Genomic DNA, 21,204 nt, shown 5'->3' with positions numbered 1-21,204 from the left:
ATATACAAAGCAGGCGATGCACAATGCAACGGCTCCCCTACCACTGACCGCACGTCATGAATGGTGGGCAAGCCCCCCCCCACCTGGTTTTTATACTGAGCATGATGTCAGATGGTATAGAATACCCCATTGGCCAGCTGGGTCCACCACCCCGGCTGTGCTCCCCCCGCCCCGTGCGAGCATCACCCAGCAACAGCCAAAGCATCAATGGGCCATCAACGCTCCTTTCATACCAAACCCAAAACACAGCACACCCCCCAAGCTACTGGGAAGAAAGTTAACTCTGTCCCAGCCGGAACCAGGACAGACCAGTAGTTCTTTTAAAAACATGTTACCTTTGAAAAAGTGTTCTGAGAAAGTTTAACAGAGGTGAGGGAAATTAGACTTCATTTTTTTCTTCTATGTATAAGAGTATCTGCAGCATTTACCACCCCTTTAAATAGACTCGGAAGGTATTTTCCATTCTGTCTAATAAAGTTGTAAGCTGTCTAATAAAGCTGTTTTGGTATTGAAAACATTTTTGGGGCATTAACCAGTGGATTTTTTGCCCTTTAGAAGTTTGAATGTGTCTCCTGATCTCATGCCTGCTGTTGAAAGCTGAGCACTGGCCAGAGAGGTGGTGGAGTCTCCATCCTTGGAAATACTCAAACCATCTGGACACGGTCCTGGGCAGCTGGCTCTAGGTGGCCCTGCTGAAGCAGCAAGGGGATTGGACCAGACGACCTCCAGAGGTCCCTTCCAACCTCAGCCCTTCTGTGATTCAGTGAAGGCTAACTGTATGGGTATACAGAGCTTGTATTCAGAAAAAAAAACCCCAAAACCACCAGAATTGTGGGGCAGTATTTTTACTGCACTATTTTTACAGGAAATTTGTTTGAAGGGGATGGGGGGGAAGAGAAGACAGACATGCCATCCTGTTAAAAGAAGGGGAATACTGAAGGTTAGGTTGGCTTTCCTTTGTTTCAAAATGTCTTACAAAAAAGCCTTTATGGTCTTCTATCATGGCTTCTTGAGAATAAGGCAAAGGGGTTGTTTCACTCTTGAAGGAATAAATTAAATTCTAGTTTTTTCACAGAACAATTCAAGAACACATGATTTTATTTACTTATGAAGTACGGCGCTTGTCTGTCTTTTTGATTGAAAACAAGAGGGAGAAAAGAATATACTGAATTCCACATATGTATGTATTTCCTATGCTATGATTTTGAGGCTAGTAATATAAATATACTTTGAATGTCTGATAGAAACAGTCTGAGAATTCTTTAAGCCACTTCAGCCAGTCTGCAGGCCTCCAATGAAATCATAAACATTGTATATATGTTCTCTGTTGCATATTATATAAATATTACTTAAGCTCTTTTCCTGCTTACATGGAACCTATATTGGCAGTAGAAATCAGGGCCAGTTTCCATGGCAATGCGGCAGCACTGGGGGAAAGGCTGATTCCGTGCTGTGGTTGGTATTTTTATGCAAGGGAAGAGATGCAGACCTACATTTTTAGATAGGAAATGTATTTCAAGGCACAAAAACATTTTTTATAATTCTGTTGAAAAAGTAGATCTGTATAACAACGGAAATTGAAACCTATTTTTTGCTATTTGCAATAGAAAATTAATTTTTATTTTTATCTAATATTACAGAACAGCACTGTTAAGTATATACACAATTATTACTGCTATATTTACATGGAAATAGCAAGGAGTCTTCTGTACTGAGGACAAAGGAAGTTTTGTACTGGGGCAAAACAGGGACAAAGTAGACTGAGTTTTGGCGTAGTCTCCTAGCCTTTTCAGTCTTAATTTTCACCTTCTGAACTCTCTTAAAATCATTTTCACAAAGGTCTTTGAGGACTTCCAGAAAAATCTTGTTCTTTTTTTATGGCAATCCTATCCCTCTGGTTTTCTTTTTTTTCTCTGGGTTTTCAAAAGAGAATCCTCGCCTGTTTGTTCTTTCAACCCTCTGTTATCTTTCAGTGGTACCTCGTATACCTTTTTCTACTTTTTGTGTACCTTTTTCTACTGTTTGTGTGACCATAGGGATGGGGAGAGCTCTGACACTGACTCCTGTATTTTTATTTTTCCCCCCATCTGTCACTCAGAATGGTGAGGAAGCCAGGCCCCTCATGCCCCTTACTTGCTGAGGGCTGTTCTGCACAATTGCTCCTCCCTGTATATTTTTGCTTGCCATTTGTGTATTAGGTGTCATCATTTTTTGTTCAAGAAATGGTTGTAGCTGATACACAGATACCTAAGGGGAATTCAGATGAAATTAGAATAATTATGGACATTATTTTACAAACTGTTTTCCATGTACTTGTGAAGATTGCTGTTAGGGATAGAATGGAACATCAGGTGATGTGTGGTGAGGTGAAGAAAGTGAAGGTTGTGTTTAAGATAAACAAAAAATGGCTGCTTCTTATACTTCCATAGAACTTATTTCTGGAGAATTAAGTCTACATTGATGAGATCTTCAGGTAGTTATTCTCCTTTGTTATTAATGCAAAAGTTAGGAGTGAGGAAGGCATGATTTAAAGGTATCGAGGAGCTTTCTAGAAATGCTACATTTTCTTTTGGGTACCAGGAGTCATCAAGGGAAGGGATTTCTAAAGCCTGCAGTTTCTCTTATCTTTGATGGGACTAGGGTGAAGCTTTGCTCATTTCTTTGCATTGCTCTATGCTTCCTACACTGCACAGTACTTGCTTCACCTCGGTGAAGTGGGATGTTCTGAGAAGTCAGAACCTTCTGAGAAGATGAACCTAGCTGGAAGCAGTATTCTTCAGAAGTGTGAAGGGCTCCGTTCATCTCAATGAATCATCATCTTTCTCTCCCAACCCTAGCACTCAACAGTTAGTCTGTATCTGGTGTTGCCTAGCAGAAATTCATCAAATATCTAAAGGGAACTGATTTATCCTAACTGGGACTCTTGTAGAAATCCAAGTAGATAAAATGTTCACAGAGGAATATTAGCCTCTTCCTTATGTCTGGCACCCACATTATCAATCAGGATTAAGCTCAAAGGCATTTTACAGTTGTCCAAGGCTTAGCTGCCTTGTCATGCTGGTGATTTAAAGATGTCTCACTTTATAGTGGAATATCTCCATCCCATCCTGTAACCAGCATGTGTTTCAATTATCATCTTCTCAGAGGTTTAGCAAATCAAAGCTCTAAGTTGATAGCCTGTGTGCATCGTGGCACTGACCGCATATATACACCTTCATTTAGGAGTAGAAAACCAACTTTGCCTCTGCAGTAACTATAGGTACATAAGGTGAGGTGAGCTTGGTACACTTTCAGTTCCTTTCAGCTTTGTCTCTTGAAACACAGTGGTTCAGCTCAGAGTTTCCTTCAGCTCTTTTCCATCCATTATTGCTGATAGTCTACATAGCTTCTTGAAGACTTCTCTGAGGCTTGTCAGATAACTGAGCCAATGCCAGAGTATACTTTAGCTGGCTTTGGCACGGACTCAGCTTAGCAAAAGTCAAGGCAATACGTTCCAAACATATGTAATGTGTCTTAGTTTTAGCACCAGTCAGATCAGAAGCTTTGCCATCACCATAACACCTTAACGTTTCCATTTTCAGTAGCAGTAAACTTACAATGTTCCTTGGACCTCAGTTTCTGCTTGTAGTGTGTCATGGGTTTGAAGTCATGATGTCACTGTCCTTTACCGTCATTAGGACTCAGCATCAGAGTGTTTCTGGCTCTTACTGTGCCATGCCAATTATGCTCAACATTCGACTTTTGAAACCTGGGATCGGAAAGTTCTTCAGTTTTGCAAAAGCTGTGTGTAGTGGTCAGGTGCAGACACCATTGTCCTTCCCTGAGAAACCCTGAGATGGGGTTACTCATGGAAAAGAGGTGAACTGGAGGCGATAGCCTCCTGGTAGTAATAGTTGCTGTCCACTTCCTGTTGTAAACTGGGTTCAGAATTTACTTTTACAAGATGAGCTTCCTTTCCTGAGGCGTACAGTTTACTGGCCTGGTAGGGGAAGCTTCAGTCACAGCATTCTGGTATCAAGGATATGGAAAGATCTCACTCTAGGAGGCAGGTGTATCTTTACAGTTGCATCTTCTCTACAAGGGAGAACGATACTACGACAGCTGGGATTCCTTGAGTGCTTTTCCACTATGGATGAGACTCTCTCTTGCTGTTAGAAATGGGAATATTCCAGTAAGTGAGTCATCCAACATCCATGCTGTGAGGTAAAGCATGCCAAGGCTGGGATGAGTCAGATGGTCTGATAACCCTTATTCTCAGACTTGCTGACATGAAAGAGATTCTGAAAACCTCATCAGGAATTGTCACAGTATTTGGTATCCAAAACTGCCTCATCCAAGCCAGCTGAACCAGCTGGACAGGGCTCTAAAGTGCTGAAGTGACTTCCCTAACTCTCCTGAAATGGCTGCTGCTTGTTGAAGATCCAGTCAAATGAAAAGACCTTCACTCGCAAGCTTCAAAAAAAAAATTGAGAGCTCCAAAATGGGTTCTGCAACTCACAAGACAAATGGTTGGTGGGAATAAGAGATTGAAAGGCATTTCCCTGGGAATCTTGAATAGGCAACATGGCACATGGAAGGATCTTACAGACTGAGGAATAATGGCCTCTGCACTGAGGGAACATATGACAGGAGAGGATGCTGAATGCAGCGGCTTTTGGAAACATATGTTGTGAAATTTGCATAAAATAAATGAAAGATGCCATGGTCTATGAGGTGGTTGGGCAAGAGATCAGCTGTAGGTTTTGCATTAAAAAGTATGCAAAGTAAAGTGAAAAAAACAGAGATCTAAGCGCTTCAAAAAAGATACTTTTTTTTTCTCAGGAATTTAAGTTACTCTCTTCTTCTAGACCAGTTTAACAAACAATTATCCAAATAAAAAGTGTTTCCATGTGTCTGAACAGTAATAATTGCTACCGCCTCTGTGAAGACAAGACAAAAAGATCAAGTAAAGGGTCGTGAATTGCATGGTACTTCTTCTGAGAAGAAGATGGCCTCATTGAGTCAGTCTTATTACAGTGTGAAAGTCCTCATGCTAGACACGAAAAGCAAGTCTCCTCTGGACTGTAATTTAGAGCTAAAGAGTGACCACCGTCTTGATTCCTTTTCTTTTCACCTCTATGAAACTGCTGCTTCAAAAATTGTTTCCCAGATGCAGGAAAGCTCAGCAAAGCCAGTGTGCAGATCTAAGCAGACCAGCGAAAATATGCCATGTTTGTGCTTACTGGCAGACCATTTCTTGGTCCTGGCTTAGCCATGGTCCAGGTTTCAAAACTATATTCTTGCTTATGATAATAGCAGATATAGAAGAATGGAGGCTAAAATTTTGTTCGCTTCCAGGTGTAGGTGCAGCCCTCAAAGTATTTGAGGCCATACTTTAAAACCAGCTGCTCGCTATTTATCTGTATTTGGATGAGAATGAGTTTTCATGAAAAACATGTGCCTGTAATTTTGCCATTTTCTCACTTTTGACTGCTGCTGGACTTTGCAATCTCTTTGCTTCTTTTATGTATTTCTGTTATGAAAATGGATGCTTAAATTCACATGAACGAGGAATATGTAGAGAGAAACTCAAAGCAGGCATTTCATATCTTGTACTTATGGCCACATATATTCAAAATTGAAGAATTGTAATAACTTTTGAACACTGGCAAAATGTTTTTGAATGATAGGCATATTTGCAACTTAGGTAAAAAGTTTTAAGTTGCTCGTTTAGCTTGTTTTTATTATTTACTGATATTGCAGTGCAAGCATAGGTACTTTTCATAAAATGTTAGTAGGAATTGTGAAGAGATTTGTTAAAATTCTTGTAAAGTTACACGAAGGAGATGTTACTAGCATTTGGAAGTTTGGGAGGGAGGGGTAGTGTGTTTTTAGAAGGATTGAGATCAATCCTTCATTTTGAAAGCAAGACTGTTAGTGAAGAGAAGTTACGATTGTTAATGTAAAGAGTTCATGTAAAATGCTCATTCCAGCTTCTCAAAAGGAAGGTTAACGAGGTGAAGTTTGGTATCAATAGAGTTCCAACTATGGCATTCAGAATTTATCGCTGCAGTGATGCTTTGTATTTGTTGCAGACAGAGAGGTTCCTCTAATTGCTGACTTAGTCATGCAACCTTGTTCCTTTAGGCTCTCTTTTTCCCCCCTGCCAGTTATGTCCCTCAGTGTTTGTCCCATCCAAAGTGCTTGTCTGCTTAGCCTTTTCTCATTGCCTGTAGAATTGAATTCCCAATAATCCAGAGCATGATGCATTTGCACTAACAGGGTGAATGGGCCTTCCAAACTTAACTAAGCATGGAGATGAAAAATCCTTTTTTGCATTGAGATGATCACAGGAAGTCAGGATTACATTTTACCAGGGTGCTTTTGGGGGGAAAAAAAGCAAGAGGTACTCTGCTGCTGACTGCATTTGATGTTAAGTGAAGGGTTACAATTTCACTGTTCCTATGAAATCTTTTCTGCTGGGGTGTTAAATAGGTAAAAAGGGGTGTGAAACACTGCATTTGTTGATTTCTAAAACATATAAATGGAATATATACTTCCTTGTAGTGTATGTATGTTTATATTAACTCTAAGGAAGTTGGCTTGTACTGATAGATAAAGACTAAATCCCATGTTACATAATTTAGTTATGAATTCATATCTGACTCCATCTTTGACTTCAAAGAGTCGTTGACTTAAGGGTTTTTGATGCCGAATTAAGTTAAATCTACTAACTTTTCTGGAGCAGATAGGGCTGTTGGAGAGCAGAGGGTGCTTCTTCCCCCTCTTCTTCAAAACTTGCGAATTTGTTGCTAGTGGCAACTGTAAGATACTGAAGCAACAACAGCATGTTTTCTGATTATATCTTATTAATAGAAAGACTAGAAACACTATAATTTAACATGCCAAAGAGAAAGTTGGAAATTAAATACTACAATGTAACACACCAAAAAGAAAGTAAAAAATTAATTTCCATTTATACGCTTGTGAGTCATTCTGTAAAAAGTAATCCGTCACACAGCTTAACCATAGTAAAAGGAAAAAGAAGTCAAATAGTGGCTACTTCGTTACCGCGTGCCAGTGTTTCCTGTCAGGCGGTCGAATCGGTCAGAAGTGGAGCTGCATACGCAGGGAAGCGGAGGAAGGAGCCGTGCAGCATCAGAAAGGACCCTTGTTGCAAGAGGATTTGAAGGAGGTGAAGCTTCATATGTGGTTTATGAGACTGGCTTGTTTTTTAACTAGGTTTTTATCATTGCATTGGAGCGATATTCCTTATCTGACTTACTTCAGGTGGAGGTTTCATTTTGGCATGTTAGGATGCATATATAAGAAACTCTGTATTCTCCATTGATTAGTACATATTCCACAGAGTTACGACAGCTGTGTTGCTCCTCTTTGGCGTTTAGGAATTTGTGCAAATTTTTTTTTTTTTTAATAACTTTCTCAGCCTTGACAACACTTCACTGGTAACTAGAAAAATGGGCAAAGTGCGAGCTGCTGAGTGTACATCTAGGTATTTTCTTTTTGTGTCACCAGCTGGGTCTGTTTTTTCTTTTTAACTGTTGACTTTTTTCCCTGTGCAAGCCTGTAATGGATGACTGGTCTGGAAAGTAGAACTCTGCAAGAAAAACAGTATTTGAGGAGGAAAACATAATAGCTTGGCAAGTTCCATTAAGACTGAGGCTTCCTGGATAGATTTGGCTTCTGGTTTGCTGTCTTAAGAACATTTTAACAGAACTGCATGTGTTCGAGAACAAAATTTAATTTGGGACTGACTTTCAGAGTTTAAAACAAATTACTTCTGGGAACTTGGTGTAACTCTGTGTCAGAGGAAGCTACAAAGAGCTACCTCCTGTAATGTCTACAAACCTGGCAGATCTTACTGCTTCATGTTACATGTGATTTGATATAATGGTAGGCTGCTAATGGTTCCCCTCAGCTCTGCCCTTGGCGATGTGCTCCTCCTGCTCGCCTTGCCTCTCATGTGGCTGCAGAGTGAGGGAGCCCAGTTCATGGATTTGTTACCCATCGTGGCTGTGTAATTGCTAGATCCAGCACTGAGGCAAGGGAGAAGCTCTATAGTGAGGAGAGGAAAACGAGAAGGATCTCTCTTTGCAGCAGGACTGCTGCTAGGCTGGGGTGGTGGCATGATAAGACTGCAGTACTAGCTGCTTGAAATGGTATTTATTTATAGTACCTGTTGTTTTGAATGGAAGAAGGCAGAGTTCCTTGGCATTTTACTTTGACTTTGGGTATACATTGAAGCCCAAGCTTGCCTCCAAAAGGCTAGTAAGCAAGATGGAAGTGAAAAATTCATTCTCCGTCTTGCTGTTCGTTTGAGGTTACAGAAGCTACCATGTCTCAGCCTGCTCTGTTCCAGGGGGGGTTTCCACTGGTGCTTTGATTGATGTTTGACGGTATGATGGTGTTTTTCGAAGGAATGTTAACAGTCCCAGGTGGAATGATAACTTTGTTTGATAATGACCAGATGTAGAAACTCTTTCATGCTTGTGACATGCCAGCAGTCTCTCTTTTTATGCATGGATTTTCTAGGATTGGAAATTGTAGTATAGTTTTGCACTAGTATAAGAACGCAAATAGCACTTTTCATGTAAAGCAAAGCTGTCTCTGGAAGTTCACATTAACAATTTCTTGGAGTTGGTTAAAAACTTGTCTCCTTATGCTCTGTTTCCTTCTGGATTTATAGACTTTGTTTCTAAAAACAGTAAGATGACGTCTGGCATAATTAAAAATAATTATAATATTAAATTACAAATAATTTATCATAACTATTAACATTTAAAATTATCCAGAATTATAACCCATTTAAAATTTTACTTGAAATATGCAACATAATTTTGTTCCTTGAGCAAGAACTTTGGGGTTGTTTTGATCTTTCTTGGGTTTTTGTTGCTTGTTACGTGTGTGTGGATTTATTTAGAAAGCCTTCATTTAAGGCTGCCTTCGGTTCAAAGAGCTCACTGTTAGAAAGCACCTATCTAATTAAGCTAAATCTGCATTTGGGAAAAAGAACAGGCAAGAGTTCAGCTAGTAAAGTAGACACTATTTGAATAAATGAGAAAGAGATCCAGATAACTGAGTCCTTAAGCAATTAATAACAGCTGGAAGAAACTTAATGTATAGAGATTTCAGACTTTACGCTCTACAGCACCTGAGAGCCTTGCCCAGGAGCATGAAAGATTTTGCCTTCTGGAGCTGGAGGGAAGCATAGCTGGAGCTCCTTCCAGATGGACCCACACCCACTCGTAGATTTCTTAAAGCTCACATCTTGGCATTAGGAGGTTTATAGCACATTTCTTCTGATGTTTACCCTCCCCCTGCCTCCTTTTTTTTTTTCTCTTCAATTTGAAATTCCCCAAAGAGCCTCTGTGGACATGTCAGGAGGTTCGTAACATTGTTAGAATACAGTTTATTCCAAATTTTATTTTATTAAATATATGAAGGAGTCGTTTAACTTCCTTTTAATTGCATTTTCTATTAGCAAAAAATTTCTGTGGATGTGTTCATCTGAAAATCTTAAGGAGAGTTTTGTTTTCCTGTCGGATTGAGGTAGTTCTTAGCTTAATCCCACCAATTTCTGCCTCCCTCCCAATGTTTTTTTCGTTTGACTCAGTCTGTTTTCCTTCTGAGACAATGTTCTCCTAAAGGTAGGAGAATCAAGTGCAGGTTTTAGCTATATTCAAGGTAAAGTTCTGTTTACCTAGAAGTAGTCTTTAAGTTAACAAATTCAGTAATGCACCATGCCTACCATACAGTGTTCATGGAGAAGGACTCCTCCTGTTATATGCCTGTTCCCCATGGAGAACAACATGAGGATTTCTTCAAGTAATCTTGTTGTATAGCAATCTTGCCTGCAATGCATTATTATCCATTACTTGATAATAACAATAAAAACATATTTTTTGCCTTAGAGGGTTTTGGATAAAGAGGCCTGAAGTCTGTTTTGGTTTTTAGTAATGGAAGTCATTCGTTGAGGAAAAGGAAGGAATGTCTGAAGATGAAGTGACTGCACGAGCTCAGATCCAAGGTGCATCTACGTTCCCTCCGGCCAGGAGCAGTTGCCTTGGGAAGAGCGCAGGGTTGGGCCCCAATGTGCTGAATACTTTCCCAAGTCCAGCAATCTCAGGCTTATGGGCTTCATGAGTCAAAGGCAGTTTTGTATTAGCTATCAGTCGATTTTTCTTCCAGTAATTTTTCTGAGCCCTATTTGAACTTAGCTAACTTCTCTTATGCATGATATCTGAGGAAAAAAAGGTGGCTTTGGTTTTTAACATCATGTTGCATGAGTAATTTTTTTTTCTTTAGATTTTTGTCAACTTGGCTCAATTCGTGTGGGGAGAGGCAGTGAACAGTCATTTCCTATTCGCTTTCTCTGTGCCTATCAAGATTTTCTAGATCTCCGCTGTCTCTTTTCCTGGCTGAAGAGTTCTGGTATGTTCAGATGCTTCCCATATGGAAGGCATTTCGTGTTTTTAATCACCCTCGCTGCTCTTGTTTTACCTTTTCCAAGCAACCCCACAACATCAACCACAAAAAACATGAACAGTTCTTCCTGAATTTCTCATGGTATAATTTTCCCAGCATTTTCAGGTTTTAATGTTACGGAGATTGCTTTTACTGTTGGCTGTTCCCCAGTTGGAACATGGAGCAGTATGTCCATGACGGAGAACAGTAAAATTAAGTTGTCTGTAATTTTACATTTCTTAAAGTGGGCAATTGATTTCCTGTAAGACTCCATGCAGCGTTTTGGCATATTTTGCTTCAAGTTCACTGTAGAGGAGAAATGCTTCAGCTTTTCTTTTGTCTTTTACTAAGCATTCCCTCTAAGAGCAGGTTAAAAATAGGATTTCAGTGTATTTTGATTGGACTTTGCTGTAAATTTATTTTTGTCCATTTAAAAGAGAGTAATTAAAAGATAAAACATCCTGGCTAGTGTTTGTTAGTTGGTTGTAATGCTTCTTTCAATACGATTATGAGGTTTGTCATTGTAGCGTGTGGAGATGATCAGTTCTCTGCATACCTACTGACAGAATACAGTGAGTCTAGAAATGGTGTGTCATCTTCTTCTATTAATTAAGTATTTATGCTTGGATGGTGATGAATAACCTAGTAGTGGTTGACCACAGAGTACCAAGTGATTACTTCAGAGAAAAAAAAAAATAGATTCAGTATATGCCTCTGCATGCATGTGTTACCTAATGCATATCATTACATACAACATTTTAGGAAATAAGAAAGAGTAATAACTTGAAATAATGCAGCTGTTGAATAGCTTGTTATGTTATGATAGTTTTTGACAATTATGTTTCTGAAAAGGAAGTGGAGGTTATATAAATACTTGTTTATTACTCACAGCTTTCTTAATGGCTGTTTTTTTTAATGCCAAAGATGTTTTAAAGTCCACTTTGAAGAAAAAATAATTCACGTTTTAACAAACTCTTTACTGGAAAAATGAAATCTACGCTGAATAAAGTATGTATTCGTGCCATACATCGCAAAGGAAGATATTGTTGAAACGTTCATCATAGCTTATCTTTCCAATTCAATAAAAGGGCTACTAAGAAATAGCAAAACTGGAGTTCTCTCATTGACTGATGTCCTACCTAACACTGTGAAATTGTGTATTGGCAGAAGAGCAAGCATTGGTGATGCCAGGATGAGTTATTCAACTTGTGGGCAGAATTTAAGCGGCCAAGTGAAGTGTTGAAGACTTGATCTTTACGTATACCCCAGAAATATAAAAGTGAACAAAACCAAAGAACGGTGCTAAGAATCCTAAACTGAAGCAAAAAATGATAAAATAAGCCAATAATGCAGAATTAGCAGTCAGACTGATGTAACTGAGTAGCATTTCTTTCCTTCACCCTTCTTCATGTACTGATATTTGGTTGCTTCAAAAGGTGCAAGCAAAGCTAAAAGGACAAATCAAAGATCTTCCTCAGTTTAAATTAATGGTTTTTTATTCGCAGATAAAATAATAAATAACTTCAGAAGGAAATAAAGTAATGTCTTTCCCTCCTTCCTGATGTCCACAAAGGACAATAAGAAAACACTCCTGAATACCAGATACAACTAGGATTGGAGACAGGAAGAAAATAACCCTTTTCAAAACAAAATCAAATATAGTAGCTTGGGAAAGACTCAGAAGCAGCTCTATTTTCTTAATCTATTTCTCTTGGAATAAATTCCAATATTGGCTTTTTTGAAATCGAGTTGTACACTTCCTCCCTCTTTTGGAGGGAGATTCTTGGTATTCCTTGATGTTTGTTTCAAAATGAGTGACAAAATGTGTGAATCTCAATTCCAGAAATGCTTCCAATTCTCTTTAAAGTATTATCTTTATCATGTGAAGAAATAGAGCGAGTAGTTGTTATCTTAAAAGAAAAAACCGGCACAACTTCAGTGGATTTTTGAACTTATGACCTCTGTACTGCATTGCCCTAACCTACCCTAGATTTTGCTATATTTGTACCATCTTAATGTGACCAAAATAATAACGTGGAAACCTGTGGCCAGATTGAAGTAAAATGATGGTACCGTCCAAAATAAGGAGTCCAACACTGATGGATGTGCTTGTGTTACTTGGCACACAGCTTTCAGATATATTGATGAAGTGCAGGTTATTTTACTATGCTTTATTTTTCTTGCTCCTCATTAGCATTATTCATTTTTAAGTGTTCATAGTTCTTGATCTATGTATCCGAAATGGCCTCGTATCCAGCAGATTAGGTTTCAAGGTTTGTAATGTAGATCCTTGTACTACGATTTGTTTGATTAAAGCTTTCTGCCAACATCAGACCGGGCATGGGGCCGTCAGCTTGCTGACACCATGTAACCAGACTATTGGAGGGCCATTAATCTAATGTGTAGTAAGATTAACTGGTCAGAGAATGTGCTATACCTTCTATTTGCTCTATCGGTTTCCTTTCCTTGCAAGGTACAATACAGAGACATCTGTTGGGAACATAGGAGGAAAGATAAAGGCAAAAAAAAGCATAATTTATGTAAGAAGGAGCATGTGCAAACCTATTTATTGTTTATCCTACAAATGGATCTCTTCTCTCTCTTCTATTCTGTCCTAAGCTGTATGTGGTTAAAAATTATATAAATTTATTTATTTGGGTAGATTTCTCATCATAACTTAAACCATTAATAAATTAGTTCCAAATATTCCTTTTTAAATCTGACCGTTTACTGAATGAATAGAAGAATGTTATTATCTGAAAGGGGTAGCAGGCAGATAAATTTGGTATGCATGCAACTTCCAGCGATGTCCTTTAAAGCAAAGGCATAATAGCAGCTGCTGTGCAGGCGGTGCATGTTGCCAGTGGAATTTATTTTTGACCAACTGCGTACTCTTCGACTCCAAATGCTCTGTCTGTGTTGAACAATTGCAGTGTGTAAAAAGAAAAAGTGGTGGTGGGAATTATAAGGAGGAGGACTATGGGAGTGGGATAGTCATAAATACAGTTTTTACTCATGATCAAGGAAGTATTTTAATCTAAATTTTAGGAGCTCAAAAATTAGCAAATTACAGATTTCTATTTTTTTATTGTATGAACGACAAACTACTATTAATATGGTGTTTTTCAGACGGCTTAGATTTGAAGTAGATGTAAATGCAAATTATAGCAGCTTTTGATGGCACAAATGCTTTAAGTTACTTTGCAAATGTGTTTTGCAAGTATATTATTTGGCAAGTATATATTTTTTATTTGTATGAAATATGAATACAAAAAATAACAGCGTCAGCCTGTTTGGAGAAGGCTTTCTTAATTATTTGACAAACAGGTATGCTTCAACCCTGGATTTCATTTTTTATGTGTATTGAAAATACTCAGGATTTTGAAATGTGAGTAATTTGTAGGTGTTTAGAAATACCAAGTACAGCCTTTCTCGGAATAGGATATAAAACATAATTCGTTTTTTTGGTTTTTTTTCTAAACTGAGATGCAAGACAGTCAGAAAAACACCTCTTGGTTGGTGGTGTTGGGTTTTGGTGGTTTTGTTTTGTGTTTTTTTTTCAATTAGTGCATATTAAAGCATGCTGTGTGTCTTCTGAGAGTGCATCATAGGCTACCTAGGAAGATCAATTTTTCTCTCTTACTTCCTGATAGCTGTATTCAGTATTTTGTATACTGATACAGCTTTCCATAGTCTTGGCAGCAGCTATAGATGAGAAGTGCATTAAGTCATCTGGTTTGGGTCAGTGTTGCTAGAAGATTGTTTCTTGCTGTGTATTAATGAGATCTTTCTTCCTTCAGCTAGCAGGCAGGAGCTTTTGAATAACTTGATACTCTGAAAAATATTTCTTCTCAATCATGCTCAAGAAGATAGGTCTAACATTTCACTTGCTCATCAGGGATTCTAAAAGCTTGGCCATATCTGATTATATACTTTATATATCTTTTACAAGCTGTTCCAGCAAGTAACTCCAAATTCACTTGAGACCTGCTTTTGGTCCGGTCAGGTGCATCTCTGTCCATGCCTCCCTAGGGTCCCACAGGTGATATGAAAGATGACAGTGAGAACATCAGTGAGACGTGCCTCACTGGTATTTCCCAAGGTGTTTTTTCCTCCCCTCTGAAGGGTTGGGCTACCCCTGTGAGGAAGCTCTTTATTAAGTGTGCTTTCTCTTTTCGTTTTCAGGCCAGAGCCTCAACAGAAAGCTCCCTCTGCACCTCCACCTCCACCCCCGCCCCCACCTCCGCCCCTGCCGGAGCCCACCCCGCCAGAGCCAGAGGAGGAGATTTTAGGGTCCGACGATGAGGAGCAAGAGGATCCCGCAGATTATTGTAAAGGTGCGTGCAATTCAGCAGCGTCGATGAGGGTAAACATTGTCATGCAAGTCTTAACTCTCGTTCTTGGGGGGTTTTTAAAGACCTGGTCTTTAATTACGGAATTTATTTATACAAGAATTACGGACAACTGCTCATTTCAGGCCCAGATGTACAATTGTCTTCAGCTTTACTTTTTCACTTAGCCATCGCTTGCTTAATTTTGCAATAAATATACAAATACTGCATCCCTGTTTTCTTCCTGATGTCCTAGTTATAAGAACAGAGAAGAAACTTTTGATGATTGATGTTAGTTGTAAGAGAAACAAAAACATCCAAATCAAAACAAACAGCTCCTCCCACACTCCAAAAGGTTCTAAAATGCCTTGATGCCTTTGACAACATCAACTACATTTATTTTTTAATCTGTATCTTTTTCCCCCTCCTTCTCTCACCTGCACCAGCCCGAGATGTTAAGTACTTCTTTTTCGCATGTTGTCTTTCACAGCCCTCAGCATCGTCTGAGGCTTTCTACAGCTTCATTTTAGCTCTTAATTTCCTTAATTTTTTAGTTACTGACATTAATTTTTTTAATACTGTTAAATGCATAAAAACATGTGACTGCAGTACAAAAGTGTCAATACTTATGTTTATTTTAATGTCACTGCTAAAGTTCCAAGTCTATTCCCGTTAAGGTAAAATGTACACTGTACTTACATGAAAAAACATAAATAACAGGTCTATCAACTTTGCGTTATCTATTGTAGTAGATTTCAAAGATATGAATTTACTTTAGGAAACATCAAAGTTTTATCACTTCAGATTAATGTTTCTGAACAGCCAAAAAGCTGTATGTGTATGCACACTGACTATCTGGTATTCTATATTCCTCATACCAAGAAATACTTTCTGTGTCAAATGATGATGTCTTCTTAATCAGAAGTTTCTGTGTAAGCCTGGAGATGTGCTATGTTAAGAATTGCCTCTCCCAGCCTGGAACAAGTTGTTTTTTATTTTCAGATTTAACAATTGAAAGTGACTATTTCATTTCGGTGTAAGAAGTTTTATTAATATGCGATATTTCAAATGTTTCAGTGGCTTGCAGGTACCAATAGTGAAAACCAAACAGTAAACTCAAAGCTAAATGTTGAAGTCTGCAGCAGAGAAAAGAAAAACATGTCACTAAAGCATGTTTGTATTTTTTTTTAAATATTTCTGTTACAACACATTTGTTCCTTAAGATAACTGTTTTGGTGTCTGTAACATCTTCCATCAGTGAGTAAGGATTTGTTGTTTAAACATCTGTTTACTTGTAAAGAGCTGTGTTTCCTTGAGATTAAGCAATTCAAGGCCCGTACTTAATTCTTCCCTGAAGTAAGGGCTGCATTTAATTTCAAACAATCCATTGTTGCCTGTGTTCCAGTATCTCTTGCAAAATGTCACCATCTGGAGAAGCTAGATCATTGAAAAACAGAAAAAATAGTCTAAGTTTACAGCCTGCTTGTAAGTTACCTGTTTAACTAGAGTCTCTGTGACTATAGCAGGTCAGTAGCGAGATCTGTATGCTTTTAAAATGAACTACATGTTACACTAAGAATACTTGCAAGTTTCCTGACAAATTAAAGGGAACTTCTGTTCTTCTGAATTCTTCTGATCTTGAAGCTCTGAATTGATGGAAATATGTTAAAGATGGTTCAAGCTTGGGTTCATTTGCATGTCATAATCATTATTTGTTTCTGCGAGAACAGTGCTTTTGTTGCTCTGGTAGATGATTTACCATAATTTCCTGTAAGACTGATCAATATGTTTCCTTCTTTTAGTCTGCTGGGGTTGAACTGAGGGGAAGGTCACCATAAGAATCTGAATCAAATGGCCAGATTGGGATGATCTGGGGCTATACAGATTTTCTCTTTGTTTATTTTATATTCACTATGGGGAATGAATAAGTTATTTGGTAAAGAATTCCAGGGATGGCTTTTAGATAATTATTTCCATTTTTTGGATAGGTTTTTTTGATTAGTTTGAATATGTTTTTCTGTTTTGGGTAACCTTACCTGTATTTACAGAGTGGAAGATAAATACTTGGAAACTATCATTTATTACTGGAGTGTCTCGTCTCTTCCTAACTTTATCTCCAAAATGGCAATCTCCCAGGATTTTTGAATGAGGCACAGAGCATACTTCATCTGTTCTCAACCCCAGTCTGAAATTTCATAGGAGGGCAATTTTGATAAGGGAGTATATAATTAGTTTTTTTAATGAATTCAGCATTTCACCTGTTAACTGTTCTTCCCATTGCCAGGGTAATTTTGTTACTAATTTTATTTTTAGTTATTATTTTTAAGGATATGTTGCTATGTGCTGGGCTCATATCTTCACCACATTACATGGTGGTTGGTAAATAGTCATAATAGTATTTGTAATCAGGAAATTGGATTAGTTTGAGTTAACACCTGATGTGAAAGAGACAACTAACGGCTGTTGGTGAAAAGCAGACTAACCTTGGTTCCCCGGGAGCTTCCTCCAGGGCCTGTTTAAATCTGTAAAATTACTTCTGTTGGTGTCACTGAATTTACATTAAATGCTTTTCAAATCTTTATTTGTTTAAGGAGTGGAAATATCAGAAGTCCAACTATGTGATTTTTCAAGGGGTACTTAGACAATGAAGCTATTTTTTCTTCTTTTCTGAAAAGCCTTGAAACACTTGGGAGATTTTTTTCAAGAGCCTGTCGTGTCATGGATGTAATTGGAATTCTTTGCTTCTCTGATCATCTTCTTTGCCCCCTGGAGATGTCTCCCATTCATCCAGTTCACAAAGGGAATAATTCCCTATACAAACATAGAACTAGTCAGCTACAATTACCAATACATTCAGGAGACATTTAGGAATAATGATCTCATTTTTCTGACCCTCTTTCTTGAGTGCATGTAGCTAGCTAGCTAGCTGTGAGAGAGACTTTTTTTCTGTATGAGCTGCAGTGAATAGCACAACAGCTTTTTTTGTTACATTATCAGCAGTGCCGCTTATAGATTGTATATTTTCAAATACCAATATTGTTTTTCCAAAAGTACATAATTTTTCTCAAACCGCTAATTTTGCATAGATGCTTTCTTGTTACTACTATTTAGAAATACTGTCTGTATCATGAAGAACTTAAATAATTACATTCATCATAGGATGACAGCAGTTTTTAAAATGCATTTAACCAAGCGTGTTGTTACCTGGTTGTCCACAACCTGTAAATGAATATGTTGCTGACATGAATAATCAGGGAGTAACGTGCACAGGAGCGGTAATCGATTATTTCCAAAAGTGCTCCTGTTATGGCTTAGGACAGTAGAAAGTATCTTGTGAAGTATATATACTCAGAGAATATGCTACCGCTGTTGGTGTCTGTAACATATGCTGATATATTGCTATAATTAGTTACGACAGTAGTGACAGTAGTGACACTGTAGTGACCAAAATAACATGGCTTTTACATATATAGTATTGTTATTCTTGCAATACGTAGTTTTTACTAAAATAACTTCTCAACCCCCAGTTTATTAACTTGACTTCGGTGTCTTTGACTGATTTGCTCTGTAGGGTGTTCTCTCTCCTGCCTGTGATGGGTGGAAACTGTCCCAAGTTTTTGATTATTTTTGACCCTTTGAAGCACAAGTATGCCAAAAGCTATCTGCAGATAGGCAGACTTATAAGGCACTGGTTTACCTAAACTGTTCTTAAAACATATGTTTACCTGTGTTTAAATTCTTCATGGTTGAGTGTTATGCTGTTACCATGTCAAAAAAGCAAATTTGTTTAGTGCAAAAAACCTGCTTCTGGACACTGTTCTACATACTTGAAGGCCCACATACACCCTTCTGGCAGTGCAAAAGGCTGCATGAATTGAGTGTTTTCATATACATCTGAAACCATGTAACTGTTAAGGGGTGATTTAATAGGACTAGATATTTAGGAAAATTGTAAAATGTTCCAGAAATATTTGCATTGTTGAATTTTAAAATCTGTTTTGCAAACCATAGAGAGGTGTTAAAACTAAGTATTAAATATTTTTCAGTTTTTCCAATTATATCTGTTTGCAAAAGGAATGGTGATTATACAGGGAATAACATTACGTACTTCTCACTGTTTTCATGCAATGATACATGCAGGACAAAACTCAGAAGAAATGATACTGTGATAGTGAATTAGGTGGAAGTGTTTTACATAATTCTTGCTGTCGGGTCAGCAGACTTGATTCGTTTCACAAATGCCAACTTCTTCAGTAATGGAAAGGTAGAATTGCTGTATGTTCTCTCAGCCTTCCACTCACATATATCACTTCATCATCCTAGAGAGAGTTTCATGGAAAAAATTTACCAAAGAGTTTGTTTGTTTGTTTGTTTTAAACCAGTCAATAGCTGTCTTAAAATATGATTATATTTATTCAGATTTTAAAATATTTTCATCAGCTGTTACTGCAAGGATAAATAGACAATTAAGTTAAACTTTAGTTTTGTTTTTAATGTTGCTATCAGCATAGATTTGTATATGTGAGTTTATTCAGCAAAATTTCTATAATAACGAGGCTGCAATAGACTTGGGCTTCATATGTGGCTGATACTGTTTCTTTTTGCAAATGAAGTGGACAGCATAATAGTCAACACTTACTCTCAGTAAGTCCATGTGTCCGTCCCCTATCCTCCCCTTTCCTGGAGTGTGTATCTGGTCGGGTGTTCCAAAAGCGATCTGTTTTTTCTTTGAAAGTAAGGAGTTCCCGCTTGGCAATGTTGCGCATTCTCACTGGTGTTGACACAATTCAACAGTGGAAATGAAGGTATCTTTTTAGGTTGCTAGGTGAGTTGTCCTGGCAGCTTTTTGTGAACATTTCCTTCCCAGTGATGGAGGGGCGGGTAGGTCTTCCCCCAAGGGGGAGTCCTGGGACTCAGTCCTAGGCTGGGTCCATATGTCTCGGTCCTCCTGTAATGCCCTGTACTGCTCCTGAACTAGGGCCTTCTTTTTCCTTTGCTCTTTTTTAACTGAAAATGTTGGTGTCCGTATACATAATCATCTGTGAAATGAAATACTGTGTGTGATAGTAAGTAAACAACTCTCATGGGTTAAAAGTTTAAAGACTGTTCTCATATCTGGGTCTTCATAGATTTGTGGAAAATTTTCATGGAAAAGATGAAACTTCAACACCTTACTGCTAGGCTGGGGGAGCTGAGACTGCACTTTGTGTGTCTGTCTCCGCTACCTATGCACATCAGACTCATTTCTGTGCCCGGTGAACATGCCTGACCCTCTGCAGTGGTATAAACTGGGAGGCAGGTGGGCAGGGAGGTGCATGAAGGTTAGCGCTGTATAGCCGAGACTTGCGCTGCCCATCTGAAATTGTTTGTTGCTGTCACTTGCTTCAGATCGGCCCCTGCCAGGATGAATACTTGTGAGTGCTGCTGTGCTGCTTCCCTGGTGCTCTGGCCCAAGCTGTTTGAGTCTCTGCCAGCAGTACTGCGTGCGGGAGCCTGGGCAGCTGCAACCATGTCGGATGGGTCAGCTTTTGGTTGAGGCTGTGGGCAAACCAGCAACTGTCTGCTGTCTGCTAAGCTTGAAGTTACACCTTAACATACAAATATCGAAGCTGTGTGTGTGTTAGAGTTTCAGTTTAGACATACCAACACCTAAAGCAATACACTATTTAAGCTTTATCGTTCTGTTTAATATGTAATCTTTATAGTTCTATCGTACAATTGTGTTAAATTTATTAATCTGCTCTGGAAGCATTTGAGAAAAGTTCACAAATAAACTCTTGAACTTCTGTTAAGGCAAAAGATGTTATTAGCAAGGAAACGATATAAATATGTCCAGATTTGATGTCACTGTTCCACAGATAAAAAGGAGATAAGAGAGAAGACCCCATTTTAAATCCAAGGAATTAAGTGATAAGTTCACAACATTGTCTTAACTGGGTACCAGTTCTAACAAGATTTTCAGGGGATTTCAAAACAAATACAGCAACTTAGAGAAAATAGTCTGAGGTTTTCCTAATTTTGAGTGGAATAGTCAATAACTGAGGATCCTGCCAAAGGACAGGTGGGCATGACATTGTGAAGGACCAGAAAGAGCCGAAGAGGTGATTCCTTGACAGCTGCTCTGAGTCTGCTGCTGGTGATGTCCTGGAGGGTTGCGTGGTGCAGCTTTATTATTTGTTTGCAATTTAGGCAAAATTGTGGATGTTATTATTAGCGTGTTAAGGTCTGAATAATAATCTTGTGTAATCACTGTCTTCCCTGGTTTGCCTGGGAGGAAGAATGTCTCTTAAAATACGAAGGAAATAAAAAGCTTCATTACGCTTCCTCATGCTGCCTAGAAACCTGAACTCCAGCCTGCTCTGTCCTGTTGGCTTTTCTGCCTAATGGGGATTTTGAGGACCTGTGTAGT

The 21,204-nt window shown here is 38.5% G+C and overlaps 1 protein-coding gene across 1 annotated transcript in view; it reads left to right on the top strand.

The window, feature by feature from the left end:
* Positions 1-14,649: 14,649 nt before the first annotated feature.
* SRPK2 (SRSF protein kinase 2) overlaps positions 14,650-21,204 on the top strand; it is a gene marked incomplete at its 5' end in the record, with an annotated part of 47,805 nt that continues 41,250 nt past the window's right edge. The window contains one exon of the mRNA XM_009582715.1: positions 14,650-14,801. Within this exon, the coding sequence (XP_009581010.1) occupies positions 14,650-14,801 (152 nt within the window). The remainder of the gene's footprint in view (positions 14,802-21,204) is intronic.

This window comes from Fulmarus glacialis, unplaced genomic scaffold, assembly GCF_000690835.1.
Source record: "Fulmarus glacialis isolate BGI_N327 unplaced genomic scaffold, ASM69083v1 scaffold9260, whole genome shotgun sequence".
In the NCBI taxonomy this organism is placed as follows: domain Eukaryota; kingdom Metazoa; phylum Chordata; class Aves; order Procellariiformes; family Procellariidae; genus Fulmarus; species Fulmarus glacialis.
The sequence above is the reverse complement of the archived record's forward strand: the minus strand, read 5'-3'. Positions and strand labels throughout refer to the sequence as shown.